General features: G+C 50.6%; 1 protein-coding gene across 1 annotated transcript; it reads right to left on the reverse strand.

The window, feature by feature from the left end:
- Nucleotides 1–20326: 20326 nt before the first annotated feature.
- Nucleotides 20327–21939, reverse strand: Adra2a (adrenoceptor alpha 2A). Its single transcript, XM_048335030.1, has one exon. The coding sequence runs from the start codon at nt 21803–21805 to the stop codon at nt 20372–20374; it is 1434 nt and encodes a 477-aa protein (XP_048190987.1). The 5' UTR covers nt 21806–21939; the 3' UTR covers nt 20327–20371.
- Nucleotides 21940–22876: the final 937 nt, after the last annotated feature.

The raw sequence follows: 22876 nt of genomic DNA on the forward strand, positions 1-22876 counted from the left end.
CTAGATAGCTAACTCCATTCTCAGAAACCAAGACCCATAAATGCTGCTGTCTAGAGGATTCCAGACCAGGCTCAACCACCACAGCATTCATCTCCCATGATCCTCCACACCTCAAAGGACAAAGTCTGTCCCTCAACAGACCCAGAATGAAACAGGGACATCCAGAGCAGGTGTGAACCTGCCTGTGCCATAAATAAAGACTGCACAGCTCTCCTCTAGCTTCCGTGACCACGTGTTGCAAGATAAAACAAATGGAGAGCCCTCTACTGAGTGAAGGAGGGGAGATTGGGAAAGACGTACAAGGGTGGCCTATCAATGGTGAGAAATAATATTTGTATTACTGATAATAACCCTTGGAGCTTTTGTTACATGCCAAGCCCTGGATTCACATTTAGCACATGTTATTAGGTTCCCCGAAGGGATCATTATTTCCATTTGACACCCTAGAAAACCAAGGCTCAAGGATTAGAGATTGTACAGATTCTCTACTAGCCAATGGAATAAACTAAGACACATGGATGTCCCAGCCCCTTGCCCATCACATCAGTTACTGCTTCTTCTGGACTGTGGAGTAAAAGCCAGGCTATACCACTTCCTAGCTTCATGGGACCAGTGGCATCTGTCTACTCCTACTTGCTTCCTCAATTATAAGACTAGGATGATGCCTTCTTCCGGCTCCATCTCCCTAGGCTGTCTGGGAATCAAAAGAGATGAAGGCTGGAAATTATTGTGTAATCTACAGGAGCTTGTGACAGGTGAACCTCTCCTGACATTGCCACTGAATTAAAGTGAATTTCTCCAGTGGAGAGCAATACTTCTTGGCAATCCTTGCTGTTCTACAAGGTACCACTTTCTCCTTTTCTCCTTGGAAATGCTTTCTGTGATACAAAGAGTCAGACTGGGTCCCTGCCAAGCCAGCCTCAAATACCTGGAGCCCTGGATCTTCCTCGGCACCTGTACCATCTGATCCAGAGTGATCATGGGACTAAAACACAAAGCCAGGTCATGCCGGGCCCCACCATGAGGAGATGCGGCAATTGCTTTCCCCATGTGAACAGGGACTCAAAGTATGAACAATAGAAAAAGACAGAAAGATTCCATCAAACTGAACTCAAAAGGGGGCTGAGGGTTTTTAGACCCAGCAAGATCAACAACGAATTGGCTTGTGGAGAGGAAAAGGGATGGCATTTTCTTGAGTTAATGAGACTAAAAATAGTGTGAGGTTTTCCACCAGGCAGCAGTGGCTTGGGGATGTGGCTGTGACATGTTTATTACAGTGCCCGCTCTGCTGGTGTTCTCAGAGCCCTTCACAACAAGGGACGCTCACCCGGCTTCCGGGACGGGGGCAGGGGGGAGAAGGGGGGCCATGAGCCCCCGTCACTGTGCCTCCACGCATGCAGGGCCCCTCCTGGGAATGGCCTGCCTTCACCCTACATGGAGTTCAGTTTCCCAGGTCCTGACTTCCACTCATTCTCTGCGCACCATTTCTCAGAGGATTTCCCTAACAGTAGAGGAGACTTTGCAATGTGGGAGGGGTGCGGAGAGAAAATGAGCTCAGAGGCTTGCCATAGAGGCTACCCCTAACACGAAATTGCCTGCAAATCTGTTTTATCTTAAATTTTTATTTTAAAAAACCCAGCCCCCCAACACACACACACACACACACACACACACACACACACACACACGTTAAAGTCTGTTTTTGTACAAAAATCAAATTGCTGAGCCAGGCACCAGTGGCTCACACCTGTAATCCCAGCTACACAAGAAGCTGATTCAAAGTTAGCCTGGGAAGAAACGTCTGCAAGACTTCACCTCCAGTGGCAGAGTGCTAGCCTTGAGCAAAAAGAAGCCAGGGACAGTGCTCAGGCCCTGAGTCCAAGCCCCAGGGCTGGCAAATAAATAAATAAATAAATAAAGCGAGAGCATGAGGGTTTGAGTTCAGAACCCACTAGCAACACTAGGAAAGTAATTAATTTAATTTAAACATCTGATTGTTCTTCAATCTCACAGATACAGAGTCACTCCAGAAAGGAGAGCTGTGTGCCATTAAGAGCCCTTTGGCTCCACACTGTCGGGGTGCAGTGCCCTAGAGAGCAAGGCAAATCTTCTCTGAGGACTTCCATAGCAGAGCTCCCGTGACCATGAGGCAAATCATGGACTCATTCATCAACTCATTCATTTATTCAAAGCCAACTCATTCTAAAAGTGTCGGATAGGATCCTGGCCCTCCAGGGATTTTGTTTTAGGAAAGAAACATACTAGGAAGCTGGTGTCACATGAGTGAGAAAAGGGCTCCAACAGGAACTAACCATAAGGCTCTAGGAGCAAAGACTAGGAAAGCCTTCTTGCTAGGCTGCAGCCCAGCCTACAGCAAAGAGCTGTATATCCTGGGGCAAGCCAGCGTGCACTCCATTTCCTCATCTATAAAATGGGTATAATGCCGTGGTGGTTAAATGAATTCAAACAACAGCAGTACAAAGTGCTTACAATGGTGTCTGCTTCATCAGAAGGGTTTACTAAATAGTATGTATTAAGCTGAGGAATGAATAGATGTGGGACATGGGGGTAAAAGATCTTGGACAGGAGATAACAGTGTTAAATGAGGAAACAATGTTTGAAAAACATCAATAAATTCATCTATATGTTTCTTACACTAATCCACTCCTTAAGAGAAGTGAGAATAATACAATCTTTTTTGTGTGTGCACACGTGCATGCATACACCACTCCTAGGCCTTGAACTCAGGATCTAGGCATTATCCTTGAGCTATTGTGCCCATGGCTACTGTTCTACCATTTGATCTACAGTTCCACATCTGGCTTTCACAAACATTCCTGCCTTGGCTGGCTTTGAACTGTAGTTCTCAAATCTCAGCCTCCCAAGAAACTAGGCTCACAGCCATGCATCTCGGGTGCCTGGCTGAACAACACAATCTTGATAGGCACTCAGTTTATCACTCCCTCGCACATGGAGCCAGGTATGTTGTTACATTGTCCTAAGAAGAGTGCCCAATTCTGAAGGGCAGAGGCCTAGTCTCCACCCTATCACTGTGAGTTTCTGGCTCTTATTCTTTGCCATCCCCCCTCCGCAAGGGTGACCAAATCTCCTTTCTCCTCCTTTCAGTTATTCCACAATCACCTCCAACCCAGATCCTTGGAGAGAGCCCATGTGCCATGGTTCCTAGAATTCTGGACATTAAATGCCCAAACCAGAAAAGTATGAAGCCAACAGAAGTAAGCTAGTCACCTGTAATACAGTCTTGAGCATCCACCCTCACTTCCCACCTTCTTTTCCTCCCCATGTTCTGCCCCCTCCAACACCCCATACCTGAGTCAAGCGTCAACACAGAGCATCATTGTAGTCTGGTGTCATGGCCGTCCCCTGGTTTGGGTCTGTAAGGGAGGAAGAGGAAGGAGAGCCTTCAGTGTTGCTGCCCTGAGGTTGCCACATTCCAAGTTGGCATGACTCGGCTGTCAGCAGTGGGAGGGCTGGACCACAGTCTCTCAGTCGGGCCCCAAATAAGGGACAAAGGAAGCTAGTCTTCGTGGGTCTCTAAGAGGCCAGGATGGTGGCATTGAAGATCTCTAGTAGCAATGAGCCCACACTCCTCTCTGCCAGGGCTCCTCGTGCTGGTCAACCTCATTCTGGTCCACTAGACAAGAGTGGATGAGAGGCTACTGAGAGGGCTTTCCATGGGGTCCCAACCCCATCCACACTGGAAAATCTAGGGGAGTCATTCAGGGCCTCTGCCCAGCTCCCTAGGGTGTGCCTGCTCTAGAGGTTGCAGTAGGCTCTCTGCCATCCCATCAGAAAGACATTTTGTGTTTCCAATTACTATTCCCCTCTTATGTCCCGGTCTGAGCTCAAATGCCAGGCTATATTAGGTCATGCAAGCCAGGCCTGTTGTTCTTTCTCATTAGCCACATCACATTGTATTTTTAGGGGCAGCAGAGATTGAGGCCATGCCAAGGGGTGAGTTTCTTTTTTCCTGAGTGCCCACACAGCACCTCCATAAAAGCAGCACACATTCTCATTCCTGCCACACAGTAGAGCAGAACCATCTCAGAAACCAGGAACAAAGGGCTGGATAAGCCTGAGACCCTGTGCCCTAACCTGGACAAGAGGACAAAGGTCTAGGATTCTAGAGATGAGCATATCGCCCTTTATAGAGCAGGGTATCTGTCCCTCCTGTCCCCTGCCCCTCTGTGTGGCCACACACTCCAGTATATGGCTCTTGTGCTCTATCCCCTACCATGTCCACCATCACCATGGCAAGGTACACTCCTGCCTGAAAGCTGCTGCCCAGCCCACGGTCTCTGATGTACCTGGTGAAGGGAGAGCAGGAAACCCACTTCTCAGATGAGGAAGTTGAGACAGTAGAAGGAAAAATGATGTGTTCAAATCATAGAAATAGTTCGTGAGCGATCAAAACTTCTTTGACAGCCCCTGAGTTCAGCTCTGCTGTCCCTATGACCTATGCATAGGATCTCAAGCAAGGAATTATGTACGTTGACTTCCTTTCCTCAAAGCACACCTGTGAAGGAAGGCATCCTGGATGCCCTTCTCTACCACACACCCAGCCCAGCCTCACAGGGGTGAGTACTAGGACAACAGAGGGACAGGAAGAGCTTTCTATGACTTCCACTTGTGCTCTTTCCCCTATCCCTGTCTAGTCATAAAATGGCTACCTCTCTCTTCCTGTCATACACACACACACACACACACACACACACACACACACACACACACACGGCACATATGGGAGTCAGCATGCAGGAGACCCTTAGGACATCGCAAGCTGGGTAGCTACACAGGCCTGCTCCTCTGGTGAGCTGTGAATGGCTTCCATGGGCACTGACTGAGCATCGTACCAATGTGCTCTGTTGAGGAGAGGCTCCCAGCACAGGGCAGCAGGAGGGCTGAGGGATGGAAGCATGACTGGATCACTGAGATTCCTGCATCTGTGAGACCCTGAGATAAGACTACAGGCAGAGGACATTCAGGAACCATCCTTAGGGGCTTTCCTAGACAAGTCCTTCAACCATACCTCTTTAGCCCTTCATGTCCTTTATATGCCATGGATCAGATCACCCAGTGTGGCAGGGGCAGAGGAAGGGCTGGTCCAGGAAATGATCTCCAACCACGGAGCAATTCTCCTTGTTTGAGTGGTTATAGTCATTTCTGCTTCCACGTTCCAGCTCCACCTCAAGCTGTGAAGCCAGATTCATTCTACTTAGGGCTCCATAAAGCTAATGGATGCCTAAGTAGAATGGATCTGGATCACGATATAGAAGAGAAAGGCTCTCACCTTTCGCCACTGTCCTGATCACCATCCCTCTCATGCCCACCTTCTGCCCCCAGACTCTTCCCCACACCTTGTCTATCCACATGATAGTAAAGGCCCCAGGATCAGCAAAGCCATTGCAAACTCCCTCTACATGCAGAGTGCTACATTAGGTCCCAGCTGGAGAGTAGGAAGGGTTGGTTTTTAGGGAGGTAAAGCATACTCTTGACACACACAGTGATTTCAGGCTAGATGGGAAGGAAAGAATTACATAAACCACAAAGAAAAGAAATAAAGGAGGGATAGAAGGAGGGAGGGGAGGAGGGAGAGAGGGAAGAAAAAGCAAATAACATGGTGAGGCAAGGATCAAATAACAAGGTCAGGATGGATCCAATAACATTGTCAGACAACGATTCAGAATGCTTTGCCTCAAAATGGAATAATGAAGCCACCCAGAAAGATTATAAATGTGAAATCGACATGGAGGAATTTGAGGAGTTGGTGACATCTTAAGCTTGCCTTGGGAAGTCAATGGAAATAATAGATTTCCAAACGACCTCCAGCATACACATGACTTTAACTGAGACATGGTTGATGAACTATGGATAGAAACCAATCATCCCACTATTGTGGGGCACTGGCTGCTGCTTTAGGAGGCGGTCCTAATAGGCCTGCCACTTCTCCAGCCCTGGGGCCGCATGGCTGCCAGCCCCGCCATGCGCCAAGATGGCGGCAGGTGATGAACCCAGAGGCGGTTCTGGGGGCCGTGATCTCCGCCCCTAGGGGAAGTCCCATGACTTCACCTGTGAAGGGCAGCCTGATCAGCCTATCCCCATGTCTAGCTAGCCACTCCAAATCCCTCCCCTTCCTGCTCGTCATCACTGCTATATAACCCCCTCCTCCCCATGAGATTAAACTTTGGATGTTAGCTGACTTCACCCCCAGTCACCTGTGTATCTTGAGTCCTGCCTTTAAGGGGGGCTGAGTGGGTGTCTCACAACTCACATATTCCTTCTTGGCTTTGCCCCGTGGGGCACGCCCTCACATCTCTCCCGTGGGTAAGGAGAAGCGGGCTGGGCCGAGAGCCCCCACACACTATCATCACCTCCTCTCTATTCTAGAGTTGGGAGATTTCTAGCAGTACTGCCAAAAGGCTGGAGATATGAAGAAAGTAAAACAAAATATCTCAGTCCACAAAGAGCTTGGCATTGCCACCTACCAAAGAGCATCACAAGTCTACAGCCTCCCTCCATTTGATTCCCATGGCCCCTCCCTGGCCACACCTTGCAAAAATCGCAGAATGAGTCACCCCTGCTCTCCAAGCGGGGCTCAGGGACTGGGTCAGCAGATGTGTGCATAAGATCTTTACCACTGTTGCTAGAATAGAGAGACGGGAACCAGTAGTGACACTGAGAAAGCATCCTTAGCATCACCTGAACCTAGCCAGGTCCTGGCTAAGACCTAGAAGATAATAGCATATGCCAAACCCACAGGCAAAATAACTAAACCCTGAAACAGCAAGAGAGCAACTGGGTCACCAAGACAACTTCAAGATCCATGTGACAGCACGAGGCAAAGGGGCAGAGGTGCGTGACCCAGGATGAATACTGAACAATGAGCACCCAGAAGGGCTTACCGACGACCAAGAGTGGTGGGAAGAGACTCAGCCCTATAACAAAGAACCCAGATGTAGCTATGAACCTGTGCCCAGGGCAACTCTGATCTTAACGTTCTCCTTTCGGAGGCTCCATGGTGTCTAGTGTCACACACAAAATGTAATTGCGAGGCACTAAACCTATCACCTTGTGGGTGCTGGCCTCTCAGTGGTTCCTCTTATCATTCAAGGCTAGTTGTAATGGTTCCAATCACCTTTGGTCTATGGCCTAAAAGCATCTCACTGTCATATGTATGTAAGTACACACACACACACGAAGTGCCAGACTTTGAAGTCAGGCCCCACTTTACCACGCGAACCCCACTTTACCACGCAAACCTGAGATAAGCAGGCCCTGTGAGCAAACCCAGGACAAGCCCATTAGGGCCCAGTTGGTCAAGAACTCTAACCGCTGGGAATGCTTAACTCTGACCGCCCCCAGAGTGCCTCGAGCCCTGAGCCAATCAGATTTGTACCTGTGTCCTAATCTTGCTTGCTTGAACACCTGATTGCTGTAACTTTGTTTTTGCCTTTATAAGCCCTGTGTAATCGCAGCTCGGGGCTCCCTCCTAACCTCCGCTGTGTCGGTGGGTAGGACGAGGCCCGAGTTGCAGCTCGCTTAAATAAAGCCTTGCCTTGCTTTTGCATTTCGGAACATCTGAGTCTCGGTGGCCTTCTTGGTGGTTGTCTCGCGACTTGGCACAACAACACACACACACACACACACACACACACACACACACACACACACTCCAACTATGAATCAAAAATGCTCAGAAAAAATATATAGCATCTATGATAAACATAAACTTTTTCTTGTTGTTATTCTCTATTCATATGCCATGTTAGAAGTAATCTAGACATGATTTTCAGTGGGAACTTATATGCACGAGGAGATTAGATGCAAATACTGTAGTGTTTGATATAAGGGATATGAGCATCCTCAAATTTGGTACCTACCACAGGCTTTGGAACCACTTCTTGAACTACTGAGATGACTTTATTTCCATATACAATAGGCATCGTGTGTGTGCATGATGCATGTGCACATACACCAGATATGCAAACACAGGCATACGTGCATCCATCCTGTATGCTCAAGGTCCATCACAGAGATGCCCTCTTAGAAGATCCTCTATGAGCTTCTGGCCTGCACTCACGCAAGGCCCCTCTTGCCTTCATTAGCTTTTAGGTCTGTCCCTACCCTCTGTCTTTATTCTTCAGGAACAAAGAGATATCAGAATCTTGGAGATCCAAACACCTGCCAATCCATTGGGTTCACTCTTATCTGGATGTTTTAGTTTGGGTTTGGGGTTTGGTTGTTTTGCTATATGGCCCAGGGTAGCCTTGAACTCTCAATCCTTTGTCTCAGCCTATCAATTCCAGGATTACAGTCATGCAACACCACTCCTAGCTTATCAGGTTTAATCTCAGTCATCCACCTAATCGACTCCTGGTAGCTATCTTGAGAAGCAGACACTAAGCACATCTGGAGATGGTCTCCCCTGAAGGACAGTACTTTCTTGCTCTTAAGGAGGAGCAAACATTTTTCTTTAAAGTCAGACATTTCTGTACTTCCCAGCCTTTGTGAAGACAGTGACCACCTGGATTAGGGTATATGCAGGCATGAGACCCACTCTTAGTGTCAATTTAAAGCTTTCTGTGTCACTCCTTACCCCACACACTCATCTCCCAGTGTGTGAACATGGTTCTCATATACTTGCTGGATGGGTAAATTTCTGCTTCGCTATGACGCCAGCCCTGTTCTCCATTGGTTAACTTTAGAATAGAATCTTTCTTTCCATCCCTATGGGTTCCTGAATAGCGATCCACCTACTTTTAGGGTTCTTGTCATGGCTAGAATCATATTATAGTGTCACCACTTCCACAGTTTCCCGGTCTGGCCTAGTACTTCAGTATCCTAATCTGAGTATCCCATGTAGTTTTAGGTGACAGGTATGCCCCATTCTGCCCAGTTATAGGTTGAGAAGGAGTGTCACTACCTTTTCGAATCAGGCTGGCCTCTAACCCCAATTCTCCTGTTCTTGGCCTCCCAAGTTAGCTAGGTTCAGAAGCATGAGTTAGTGTATTTCTTAAAGAGCATGTCACTGAAGTTAAATGGTATGAGTAATACAATAGCTTTTCATACACGTTGCCAGACTTTCCCCCAAAAGAGAAGGCTCAGTTTACATATTGTATCAGCTGTCTGTTATCCCAGGTGTTTTCCAGGGATGATAGCCAAACGACTGAAAACCAGAAAGAAAAAAGAAGAATGGGTAGCAATCAGAACAGACATCAATCTACTACAGCCTCCTAAGATTCTATGGCTTCTCTTTTTTTACCATATCTCACAATTCTTCTCAGATTCATTTCTCTCATTGGTATAAACTTGCTCAGCTAAGCAAACAATGCATTCATTTCCTCACGTCAGTCATCAGCGTTGATATCAAGTTGCCTTTGGAATAGTCGTTCTCAAATGTCCAGAGTAGGATTTTTTTTTCTTAATTATATATTTACCTGTCTTCTCCCACTGTGCTGATCTCCTTTCACTGAGGTGTTGTTGTTTTTTTATCTGTGGTCATCTTAATTTTTATGAATTTGTCATGTCCATCTTCTCTCATGGTAGCCCTTATCAGCAGAATGTCTCCAGACTGGAAACATTGCACCATCTTCTTATTTTAAGGACATTTCCAGTGTTGCTACCAAAGTTTTGCAGGATTATTGCAGGGGGGAAATGTTAAAATGTATACAAGAAAATGTTAGGGGAAAAAATTGCCCACCAACTCTCCACCCACAGATAATTACTAAGACTGATTTATCCAAGTTTTTGTCATTGTTGTTTAACATCTATGAGAGCTTATACTTCCAGGTATAATTTGTCATCTTCTCTTTAAAATACTGAGAAGGATGAGTTCTGCTGAGCATCAGTGGCTCACAACTGGAGTCTTGGCTATTCAGGAGTCTGAGATCTGAGGATCGCCATATAAAGCCAGCTGGGGCAAGAAAGTCCATGAGACTCTTATCTCCAATTAATTGCCAAAAAGCTGGAAATAGCACTGTGACTCAAAGTGGTAACACACTAGCCTTGAGCACAAAAGCTCAGGGACAGTGCCCAGGCCCTGCATTCAGACCCCAGAACCCACATCAAAAAAAAAAAATGTGAGAAGCCGTGTAAATGTTGTACATTATGAGTATTTTGTACATAAATTTGTTTTTATTCTGAAGTTTGCAAAATATTCTACAATAGGCCAAACATAATTGCTCATACTTGTAATCTTAGCTACACAGAGGTGGAGAGAAGTCAGGAGAATCTCACTTTAAGGCAGTCTGGGGAAAAAAAATTGTGACATCTCAACCTCATTTCAACCAACCAAAAGTTGGATGTGGTGGCATCCCACCTATAATCCCAGCTTTACACTTCCCATGAAGTATAATCAAGAGGATCACAGTCCTCTAGGCATAAATGGGAGCACCTGTTCAAAAAAAATAGCTAAAGCAACAAGGGCTAAGGGCATGAATGGCTCCAATGATAGAATATCCACCTAGCACATACAAGGCTCTAAGTTCAAACACAATAATGCAAAAATTAAAAAAAAACTTTAAAGTCCACAGTACAAATGTTGCAGGGTTAATGCCCTTGTTCTTGTAGGAATTACTGTGTCTCACCATTATCTTGGACGTGGATACACCATCACTACACCGAAAGCAATTTTGTATCCTCAGCAGTCAGCATGAAGGCAAATTCATCCTGCTGACTGAATAAATAATAGTGAATAGTTATTCAGCAAGTACTTTGTACAAAACATTGTTCTAAACATTTCAGCTGTATAGGGGTTGGAAGCATGGCTCAAGTGGTAAGTAGAGCACCTGCCCAGCAAGCATAAGGCCTTGAGTTCAATTCCCAGTACTATCAAAAAAAAATGCTTTGGGTGGGCACTGGTGGCTCATGCTTGCAATCTTAGCTACTCAAGCAGCTGAGATCTGAGGATTATGGTTCAAAACCAGCTCAGGCAAACAAATACAAAAGACTCTTATCTCCAATTAACCAGCAAAAAGCCAGAAGTGGATATATGAGGTTCAAGTGGTAGAGTGCTTGCTTTGAGTAAGTGAAAAAGCCAAGCAAGAGGACAAGGCCCTGATTCAAGCTCCAGTATTGACACAAGCATAATTAATTAATTAAAATAAAATTTAAAAAACATTTGACCTGCACTGATGCATTTTTACACACACTCTCTCTCTCTCTCTCTCTCACACACACACACACATTTTCCACATGAGTAAACCAAGGCATAAAGCAATTAAGGTACTCTTTACAGTTAGTCACCTTGGCTTCCTCTCATTTTCTCTGATCTGTCAAGATTTACACTAGGGCAAGGACAAGGTGGGCAGGGCACCGGGTATAGACCTGAAATAGAATGTACATCTGAACTTCACTCCACAAAGCCTGGGGCTGGGCAGCAGGGGATAAGCTTTGGAGGTAGGGTAGGAGCTGGGTTTTTCTGAGAAGATGGTTAAGGAAGGCTGGGTGGTTCCACGTCCCTAGAAGCCCTTCCCCAAGCCTGCAGCTTCCAAGATGGAAGGCCTCCATGGAATCAGACTGTGAGTTACTTCTACACAGACTCATCCTCATCTTACTCTACAACAGCCCCACAAGGTGGATAATGGTTTGGCCGTTCTTCTGATGTGGACACTGATGCTTGGGAAACAGACTGCCAGCCATGGGGCCCAGATGTGAAACCCCAAATCCAGATTCTTCTTTCCCAGGTACTAAAGAGCCAGGGCAAAACAATGGTTCCTTGTGACTTGAAGCCACCTCATCTTTCTGAGAATAAAAAAGATTTGATCTCTCAAGACCTAGGTTTCTGCAGGCTATGCATCCTAAGATATTTATGGGGCTGGGAATATGGCCTAGTGGCAAGAGTGCTTGCCTCCTATACATGAGGCCCTGGGTTCAATTCCCCAGCACCACATATATGGAAAACAGCCAGAAGGGGCGCTGTGGCTCAGGTGGCAGAGTGCTAGCCTTGAGCGGGAAGAAGCCAGGGACAGTGCTCAGGCCCTGAGTCCAAGGCCCAGGAGGCCAAAAAAAAAAAAGATATTTATGCCATTTGTTCCATTTGTTTCTTTCAAAGCTTACACAGGGCTGGGAATATGGCCTAGTGGCAAGAGTGCTTGCCCTGGGTTTGATTCCTCAGCACCACATATATAGAAAAGGCTAGAAGTGGCGCTGTGGCTCAAGTGATAGAGTGCTAGCCTTGAGCAAAAAGAAGCCAGGGACAGTACTCAGACCCTGAATCCAAGACCCAGGACTGGCAAAAAAAAAAAAAAAAAGCTTACACAGGGACTTTCTGAAGAATGCTGGGCTTCCCAGGACAACAGCAAGAAAGATTTCCACCATCTTTGTCAAGCAAAGTGCAAAAGGATCCAGTGCACATGAGTAGACCACCGTGCTGTATCCAGCCTTGGTGTGGAAAACAAAGGCTATATATGCAGGCAATGTGATCCATGTACAATGGCTGCCCGGTGTAACTACACAAGCTTCCTACAGACTGGCTCAGCTTCATCCTCACCTCCTCACAGAACCCTTATCCCGGCCCTGTCTCCCATGTATTCAAGTACAAGATACAGAAAAGCATTGTATAGGTTGTATTGTTTGCCACTTCATGATTTTTCAGAGTCAAAGAACCTCAAGATTGCCAAGGACTGGAAGCTCATAATGTAATCCTAACTACTACTCAGGAGGCTAAGATCTGTGGATCTTGGTTCCAAATCAGCCCAGGCAGGAAAGTCCATGAGACTCTTAACTCCAATTGATTCCAATTCTGGTAAAAGGCCAGAAGTAGAGCTGTGGCTCAAGTGGTAGAATGTGAGTCTTGAGCAGAAAAAGTTAAGGGACAAAGCCCAGGCCAGGAGTTCAAGCCCCAGGGCCAGCATGCGCGCGCACGTGTGCGCGCACACACACACACACACACATACACACACACACACACACACACACACACACACACACACACCAAGATGATTGGCAATATTTTTTTTTTGCTAGTTCTGGGGCTTGGATTTGGGGCCTGAGCACTGTCCCTGGCTTCTTTTTGCCCAAGGCTAGCGCTGTACCACCTGGGCCACAGTACAGTGTGGGGGAATCGAACCCAGGGCTTCAGGCATGCTAGGCAAGCACTCTACCACTAAGCCATATTCCCAGCCCAGTTGGCAGTATTTTTAAGAGCAGACTCTATATTTTTTTCATGTTTTCCTTTTGGTTTATGTCTGGAACGTATAACCAAAGTTCCCACACAGGAAAGCTGATGAAGATTCCAATCCCTGATAGAAAAGGAAAAACAAAAAAGACACTTCCCATCGAACATTAGAGGAGGGGAAGGGCTGGGGGCCAGCGCTTAAGCAGCTCCTCTGGGCATGCGCCCAGGGCCCTTGAAAGTAAAGCTGTGGGGCCACATGGCTCGATGTTCTGGTGAGATTTTGCAGGGTCACGGAGGGAGACTGTCTGCAGCGTTCTACAAGCAAGACAACAGCAGAGACATGAAACCAGAACACATGTGTTTTGTTCAAGAGATAGAAAAACCAGCCTGGGATGACGGATTAGCAAGGAACACTAACCTGTGTCCAGGAGGCCAGGGTTTCAGGACTTCCTGCCCTGAAAACATGTTGGACATCACTGGTCCCAGAAGTCTCACTCTACTAAGGCACTACAAGGCTGGAAAAGACAAAGCAAAGAAAGGGTCTAATCCTTGTCATGAATCACCCTTACTGCTAGCTATCAGAGCAAACCAGCTAGCCCCACCCACGCAACCCAGAGCGGTCTCCTCCTGCCGGCTCCCAAAATGGAGAAGTAAAGGTTAGCATACTCCAAGCCTACAGACGCTGCACACTGGCCTGGGCAAGGCACTTAAACACTAGGAATGTCTGAGGCTTGGCCATCTATTTGAGGTTAAAAAGCAAACGTATGTGGTAGAACGAGCATTTTTCACTCAGGTTTTTCTGATTCTGAAGCTTAGCTTTAAACCGGCCTTCCTAGGAATATTGGCCACTCCCTCCACACCCTGATCTATCCCCAGTTCCAAACACATGTGGGAACTTCTGGGGGAGTGAGTGCCACCTCATTCAAGCAAATGTTGGAAGACAAAGGGTCAGACAAGTGTAGCCAGGGGTAGAAAAAGGCGTGGCCTTGAGTATTCGGTTTGCTACTGTGAGGATCTCCTCAGGGATGAACACAAAGCAGACAAAATGGATCAAGTCACAGGTCCCCTGCAGTCCTTGAACAAATGATTGATCTTATCAAGGGACTTGGACAAACCTGCTACAGGAACCAGCAGGGCAGGACCTAGCTGTGGACATCTCAGATCTCCTCATTCCAAGTCTCCCCACAGCCTGCCCCCAAAGTCCTACACTGGCTGTTGAATTTAGTCCTCTATGCTGGGCCACCTGGCTGGACTCTGAAAGAATGAGCCTGTGACCTGATCTCTCATTTACTCCCTTCCCTGCTCCCCGTCCTGGCTGGAAGCACACACCAGCAGTTCAGCATGCAGGAGTGAGCAAGGTGTTGACTCCCTGATCCTCTCCCTGCTGGGACACAGAAATCTCCCATAGCAGTGCCTGCCTGTGCCTCCCTACAGCCACATTCTGATCATCTGGAAGGCAATTCCCTTCCCCTGCACTGGGTTCTGGCAGCATCCATCAGGTTAAGTCCCCAGGTGCTTCCCTGTCTCTTTGAAGTCTCTTTTTACTCTGCCTGCACATTGGAAATAGTCTTGTCAACTTCCCTTCACTTACCCCTTCTCCAAGCATCCTGTTTGATTCCAATGTAGATTGCAAAGCGATCTCAAGTTCTTGCTGCTGAAAGGGCCTTAGCCTCTCCCTCCTGGCTCCAACCCTTCCTCGGAGAGCAAGACAACCTGGATGCTACAGAAGATGCTTACAGGGAACCACTGCTAGTCTCTCCAAAAGGCCAGCATCCCACCCCCCTAACCTAGCTCAGCACTGCTATCCTTCTCCCCTTGTGGCGAGCCAGCTCCCAACTTGAGGAGGGGCTCATAGCAGTTAGAATGAGGGAGACAACATTGTACCTCCCCCTTGAGTATGTGCACATCTGCCCTCAACAATGCCAGAGGCTCTCACTCCAGGTCCCAGTGAGCAAAGTGGTCTTGGGTGTGCACAGAAAACAGGATGTACCTGTTCATAAACACATAGACACGTACACGGTTGACAGCTGTGTGAACATAGGGAGCCATGCACAGTCACAAATATACATACATACAGGAAGGCTCAGCCCTCATCTGAAAATCACACCCCAACCATCACTCGAACCCCAATCCTCAGTGACCCAATGGCCGCCAGAGGCACCTCTCCTCAGAGAGAACAGGACCCTGCCCATGCCTCACCTGGCATTTGGTGTCATCTTAAACCAAATGGACAGAAAATGTTTATGAGTTTCCTTGGCCCATGATAGCTCCACACGTGTCCCAACATGATTCACTGACGTGCTCGGTAAAAGTTCCACAGCCCAGGAGAACATGGCACACCAGGTAATGGAGACTCACAAGCCACAGCCTCTGAGAAATCCCATAGCAAAGCTAACAGTCACCACATAACTGATCTATGGTAGATAAGTATCTAGATAAGTATCTAGGTAAGAAGGTGGATAGGTAAGTAGACAGATGGTGTATAGACAGATTTTTGTGGCTAAATTAACTCCAAGAAACACACTCCTAAATAACACCTGAAAATGGCTTTCATTTTCTCAATGAGGAAATGGGCTCAGACAGATTTGCTCAGGGTCATCCAGCTGGTCAAAGGCAAAACCAGAAGTAGAACCCAGGCCTCCGAACGTCCTTGTCTGCCCTCTGTTGAACTGTCCTCATTCCCTGTTCTGCATCACACTATAGTTTGATCTCTAGTGATCTCTAGTGATGCTGTTTCCACAACAAAGCCTAGTGTTTGTGATTGCGCCCAGATGACTTCACCCAGCTCCACCTCCACCACCACAGGAATGCCCTCCACTGGGGAAGGTGCCCTTCCCTGCTCCTAGGCACTCAGGCCTGTTCTGAGAGGGGTCCAGGGACCTGGATCCTGCTCTGCTGCTTCCTGACAGGTGTCCCAAATGGAAATAGAAGCTCATCATTGCTAAGGGTCAGGCTGGAGAAATGAAAGCTGGTCATAGTTGTCACTGCCTGGCACTAGTTTCAAAGCTTAACTACTGGAACCAGAGCTTCCTGCCCTGCCCCCCTTGGCCAAAGTCTAGGCGGCACAAGTCCTACCTCCTACTTTCCTAGCACTCAGTTATCGTCACCTGTTCCCTCTGCACCATCCCAGCATGCAACAGTGCCCACTGCTCCCAGAAGGCACTATGTCTGCCTCCCTGCCACACTGTCCCTGTTCATGGCTACTTAATGCAGCAAATAGAAACAGCTTGTCTCCTGCCATTCTACAACTTCCAGAGGGCAAGCAAGGACCTAGTCTCTCTGACTCCCAAACAGCATGCAGGAGCAGAAGAGAAAGAATGGCCTCAAAGTGCCTGGTATGGTGCTGGACACAGGAGGTATCCCAGGGCTTAGCAGTGGCACCTAACCAAACAATTCACCGGGCAGGGTAGAGTGTTGGGGAGGAGGGGGTTGGAGGGCCCTGGGATGGTATACCACCAGGCAGCTCTCCTGGCTTTCTGATCCCTCATCAATGCAAGGCAGGAATGGAAGAGGCTAAGGCCACTTCTAGCTCTCAAACTCGTCTTCAATTACAGAATTGGAGGGGAAAGCCTAAGTCATGTTCCCAGCCGGCCCTTGAGCACAGAAGCAGCTGACAAAGCATTAGAAGACTGTGCATGTGTCCAGGATGAAGCCATTGCATTTGCTGGAATAGACTTGGCAGGACACATTACAGACCCTAACCACAGATACATGGTGGAGCCAGACAGTGGAACTGGGGACTAGGGTCAGGAAGGTGTGGGCTTATGGTCCCATCTCCTATTAGCTCTTTATGCTAATATCCCTTAGGAGCCATTTCTCTGGCTTCCCTCCTCTGCCTACAGCATTACAGACTGCTGCTTGGACACAGGCACTGCTTGATTGTCCTTTGCTGGAGCCTCACCTTAGCTAGGCTCTAGCCCTAGCTCTCCACCTTCCCTGGGCTCCATCCGTCTCTAAGACTCCTCTCTGCTTCTGTGCTGGATAGAGGAGGCTGTGATGCTAGAGGTCCCCTTCCCCTTCATGTGGCATCATTGCTCACACACCCCCTTCACAGGCAAGTAAAGATACACCAAATACTTCTCCAGTCAACAGCCAGCCTGGGTCCTGAAGGCTCAGCCAAGGCGGGCCTATTACCTGACACATTACCTTTGGGACATTTTGTGTCCTGCAGGGCGAGGGCTTGGAGAGCAGGCCTTCTATCAGGGAGCCAACCTTGTACCACAGGCCAGGAAGCTAGTCTGGGAAGCCTCCTGACCAAGGCTCACCAGCAGGATGTGCTTGCTCCTCAAGCTCAGCTCCTGAACAAGTCACTGTGCACCCAGCTGCTTGGGCTGGCCTTCCTCAGTCACACACATGGCAAATAGCTTCTTACCCAAGGCAGCCGGAGGCCAGAGCCCCGTCACCCAGAGCTGCCAGATCCCAAGCAACCTACTTCCTCCCCACCTTCCTCCTATCCATCAGATGAGAAGTCAGATTACCAGCTCTTCCAGACTCAAAGTGCCAGCACCTTAGGGTGAGGACCTTGTGACCTTGAGGCAGTGGGGCAGACTTTGACATTGACAGACAGGCGACAAGAAGGACACACACCTTTGGCCAGAGGACACTGGAGCCACCAACTAATACATGATTCTATTTAGGTATTTATCCCATTGCATGGGAGCGCATACCACATGCTGTCTGTTAGCACACCTGAAGGCATGGTGCACATTTGAAGTATATTCCAGGCTTTTGCACATATACATCTGCACTTGGAGGGCAACACACACTTAGAGGTATGTACATACGTTGGGGCACACAGACTCTTTGGAGAAATGTACATAGTATGTATCTACACAGCTGTATCCCATACTTCTGGGGATATGATGGAACTCAGACACATGCCAGGTACCGGAGGCTCACACCTATAATCCTAGCTACTCAGGAAGCTGAGATATGAGGGTCAAGGTTCGAAGTCAGCCTGGGCAGCAAGTCCATGAGACTCTTATCTCCAATTAACCAGTAAAAGCCAGAAGTGGAGGCATGACTCAAGTGGTTGAATGCCAGCCTTCAAGCAGAAAAAGCTGAGCCTCAGTACTGGCACACGGGGGGGGGGGGGGGGGCGGCGGCGGGGATAGAGAGGGAAAGAAGAGGAGAGGGGAGAGGGGGAGGGGAGGAAGGGGAAGAGAGGAAAGAAGAGAGAGGAAGGGAGGGGAGGGGAAGAGAGAAGAGGACAGAAGAGGGGGAGGGAGGGGAGGGGAAGAGGGGAGAAGAGAAGGGAAGGGAGGAGAGGGAAGGAGATTAAAGGGGAGGGAGGGGAGAGGAGAGGAGAGAAGAGGGGAAGGGGGAAAAGGGAAGAGAGAAGAGGGGAGGGGAAGGGAGGGAAGGAGAAGAAAGGGAAGAGAGGGAAGGGAAGGGAGAAGAATAGATTGGAGGGGAGAAGAGTAGAGGGGAGGGAAGAACAGAAGGGAAGATGAGGGAGGAGAGAAGAGGGGAAGGGAGGGGAGGGAAGAAGGGATAGGGGAGATGAAAGAGGAAGGGAAAGGGAAGGAAGGGAAGGGGAGGGGGAGGGAGGGAAGGGGAGGGAAAAGGACATAGACCCTCAATGACATGCATCCCAGTACAATTATTTTCACAGGCTTATGAACATTGAGCAATAGCTTGTTTTATGCACCTCAGTTTCTTCATCTGTGAAGTGGGGGTGACACTAGGGTTTAGTTCACAGGGTTCTCAAGAAGTAGATGCCAGTAACAGGCAATATACCTGCACCAGGCCTCCCTACAATATCTACTTTGTAAAGACCATGTAACAACATGTAACAAACAATGATTTTGTTATTGCTCATGCATTTCAAGGTATTTTACAATATACATCAAATCAGATGTTCCCAGAGTTTGAAAACTCAGATAACAGACAGGAGGAGTACTTAATTCATATTTATTTCACATTTGATCTGTAAACTTTATTTTAAAAAAAGAAATCCACCGTGGTGAGCAACGTGTGCTGACATTACTTTTTCTTGAGTGAAATCAGAGCCCAGGCCTTCCATTGTCTCTGTCCAGAACATGTAGAAACCCGGGTTGTAAACGCGAGGTCTCCAGCTTCGCCCTGGCTTTGGCCCTTCATTAGTGACGTGATCTCAGCCAGAAAAGGGAGGGGGGAGGAAGGGCAATACTTTGAGACCTAAGAGCTCTTGGGGCTTGGAGGTGGACAGTTTGGCAGGCCCATTTGTCTTTTCAAACTGTTTACCTTGGGCAAATTGTATTGGGTCTGTTGCTTCCACCTAATTTCCACTCCTCTGTGTCTAAAAACAGCAGCTTCACGATTTCCCCTTAGTCAGGGCTTTGGGGTGGAGGAAGGGTGCACACATACAGGACAGAAACATACAGAGTCTTCTTCAAGCAGCGGCCCCTGAGGCAGGGAGGGGCACCGGAAAGAACCAGTTTTTAAGTGAGTTACTGGGGCAAACGGTGCCTCCGAGGATAATGGCTTTATACACAGGGCTGATGCAAGGCGGAAAGGTTCATTTACTTCTGTCTTGGGCCATCACTGAAGTATTTACATAGGACAAGGCAATTATGCTGTTAGGCACAGGAGAAAGAAAAAAAAAAAGGACAGAAATCGTTTTTTCCCTGTCAGGAAATCTCAGAGCAGGTCTGTGCCCCAGGGACTGCCCTCAGTGAGGACAGAGGGACACTGGCGCACTAAGAAAAGGGCTTGCATTGCCAAGGGGCGTCATAGCCGGGATGGGCCCTTGGGTCCTGCCTGGAGCCGGCCTTCCCAGCAGGATTCCCACATCACAGCCCAGGCCAAGTAACCATGGGAGATTGGGAGGAGAAGGGGGGTGTGAAAAAGAGTGTGTATTTACAGCGAGGGTGGGAAGGGAGGGCAGGGCTGCCCTGAGTGGTTGTGGTGTTTTCTTAATTGAATGGGGCGGGAAAAGGAGAAATTAGCCCCGGGAAGCTGGAGGAGAGACCAGGGTGGAAAATACCTGTAAGCAAACAATACTGATTAGGGGTGACCCACCAGGAAAAATGGCTCCGGGTCACCAAGGACCATCACAACAATTGAGGATGCACGTGGCTCTCAGCTCTCAGGAGAACGGCCGAGCACCGTCCCGGTCCTGGGTTGGGAGTGCTGGGGTGGCCCGAGGGCCGCCCCTCCGCGCCCCCCCCCCACCCACCCCACCCCCGTCCCCACGAGGCGCCAGGCCCGCCACCTGCAGGAGTCTGTCCGCCAGGCTGGCACGTGGCAGGCTCACACAATCCGCTTTCTGTCCCCCCGGCAGAGGATCTTCTTGAAGGCTCGGCGGAAGTCGTGGTTGAAAATGGTGTAGATGACCGGGTTCAGCGAGCTGTTGCAGTAGCCGAACCAGAAGAAGAAATTGAAGAGCGTGCCGGGCACGGCGCAGCCGACCGCCGTGAGCGTGTAGGTGAAGAAGAAGGGGAACCAGCACACCACGAACACGCCGATGACCACGGCCAGCACGAACGTGAAGCGCTTCTCGCGGTTCTGCCGCCCGCGCCAGCGCGAAGCCTTGGCGGCCCCGCCGCCGCGCTCCTCCCCCGGCCCGGCCCCCGGAGCCCCCGGAGCCCCCGGAGCCCCCCCGGCGGCCGCGCGCCGCGGCAGGCTGTCCCCCGGCTTCACCTGGCCGGCCCGGGCCTTGCCCTTGGCCCGGGAGCCGCCGCGCTCGGGTCTGCGGGGCCCCGGGGGCCGCTCGGCGTGCTCGGACGACGAGCTCTCCTCCAGGTCCAGCGCCTCGGCGGCGTCGCGAGGCCCCGCGGGCGCGGGGTCGCCCGGGGCGGCGCCGTTGAGCTGGGTGGGCAGCGGCTCGGCCTCGGCGCCCGCGGGGTCGGCGCCGCGCTCGGGGCCCAGGCCGTTGGGCCGGCGCTCGGCGCCCCCCGGAGGCAGGGCGGCGGCGGCGGCGGCGGCGGCGGCGGCGTCGGGGCCCCGGCGGCTGGGCGGCACGCGGGTGCGGCGCTTGGCGATCTGGTAGATGCGCACGTAGACCAGGATCATGATGAGGCAGGGCGCGAAGAAGGAGCCGATGCAGGACGAGATGACATACCACTTCTGGTCGTTGATCTTGCAGCGGGGCTCGCTCGACTGGGCGTCCGGCGGCTTCTTCTCGAAGGAGATGAGCGGCGGGAAGGAGATGACGGCCGAGATGACCCAGACGGTGACGATGATGGCCTTGATGCGGCGCGGCGTGCGCTTCAGGTTGTACTCGATGGCCTGCGTGATGGACCAGTAGCGGTCCAGGCTGATGGCGCACAGGTGCACGATGGACGAGGTGCAGAAGAGCACGTCCAGCGCCAGGTAGATCTCACACCACACTTTGCCAAAGTACCAGTAGCCCATGACCTCGTTGGCCAGCGAAAAGGGAATGACCAGCGTGGCCACCAGGATGTCCGCCGAGGCCAGGGACACCAGGAAGAGGTTCTGGGGAGCCTTGAGCGCGCGGCTCGTGAACACGGCGATGATGACCAGCACGTTGCCGAACACGGTGAGCAGCATGAGCAGGCCAGCCAGGCACACCAGCGTGAGCGTCACCTGCAGGGAGTAAGGGGTGGCCCGGGCGCCGCCCCCCGGGGCCTCGGTCCCGTTCCAGCTCGCATTGCCCGAGTCCGGCTTCAGGGAGCCCATGGGCGCAAAGCTGCCCTCGGCCAGCGGCTGCTCCTGGCGGAACATGAACGCAACGCGGGCGCCCGCTCGCCTGGGCCTGCTGCCAGTTGCCTTCCGGCCCGGCGCCCCGGAGTCCTCCTCTCCCTCCTGCGCCCCCGCCGCGTCTCACATACGGAGGGGGCCCGGGACTGGGGTTGTGGCGGGAGGGTGGGCGCGGGGGGGGGCGCTAGTGTCCCATGGACCCGGCTCCCGCGAAGGGCGCCGGCCCGCGCCTCGGTCCCGCGGAGTGGGCGCCTTCTGGATCCCAGCTCCCAAACACGGCCAAGTTTTCTTTCTAAGCGGCAGGAGAGAGAGGGAGGGGGAGAGAGCGGGGCGAGCCGCTGGTTAGAGATGGCTTCTTCAAGAAGATGACTTGAGAGGAGGGCAGGAAATTCCTGTATTTACATATAAGTATATATGTGTACACACACACACACACACACACACACACACACACACACACACACACACACACACACCGAGCTTGACTCTGGAACCGGAGAGAAAGCAAGAAGTCTTACCCTGTGCCAGTCCCGCCCCCAACCCCAGGCGGGAGCCGATGGGGGTTGGTTGCTGCGGGCTCGGCTTGGGGGGTCCTAAGTCTATCTTTCAACTCCTCCGGACGATCTTTGCTTCCCCTAGGCGCGGCGGTGCGGGCTGGGCCCGACTTGGGGCCAGGGCGCGGGCTCTGCCGCCTCTCCTAGCGCCCCAGGACTTCCAAAGTTGCGCGCCGGGCTGGGGCTGGGGCGCAGCGGCGCGCGGAGCTCGGGGGCGGCGGCTGGGTGAGACGCGTGGGGCTGCATGAAGGTGTCGCCGTCCTCGAGCGGGCCGGGCCAGGTGAGCCAAGGATCGGTCTTCCCAGAGGCGCGGCGCCGCAGCAGGCAGGCTGTCTTCAGAACGTGGGCTCGGTGGGACCCGAGCTCGGCAGGCAGGGCGGGCCTGGGGTCCGAGGGCAGCGTGAGCGAGCTTTACGCCGGAGCGCGAGGGCCCGGGGAGGAGGAGAACGCGCAAGGCTGAGCGGGCGACGCGCGCCACAGCGGCGGGGCGTCTGCACCGGAGCGGGAGCCGCTGCAGCTCCGCCTGGCTACGGTGGACTGG

Source organism: Perognathus longimembris, chromosome 2 (genome assembly GCF_023159225.1).
Source record: "Perognathus longimembris pacificus isolate PPM17 chromosome 2, ASM2315922v1, whole genome shotgun sequence".
In the NCBI taxonomy this organism is placed as follows: domain Eukaryota; kingdom Metazoa; phylum Chordata; class Mammalia; order Rodentia; family Heteromyidae; genus Perognathus; species Perognathus longimembris.

Excerpts from the sequence above, each read along its gene's own strand:
- Adra2a (XM_048335030.1), bottom strand. The coding sequence starts at position 21,805 with ATGTTCCGCCAGGAGCAGCCGCTGGCCGAGGGCAGCTTTGCGCCCATG.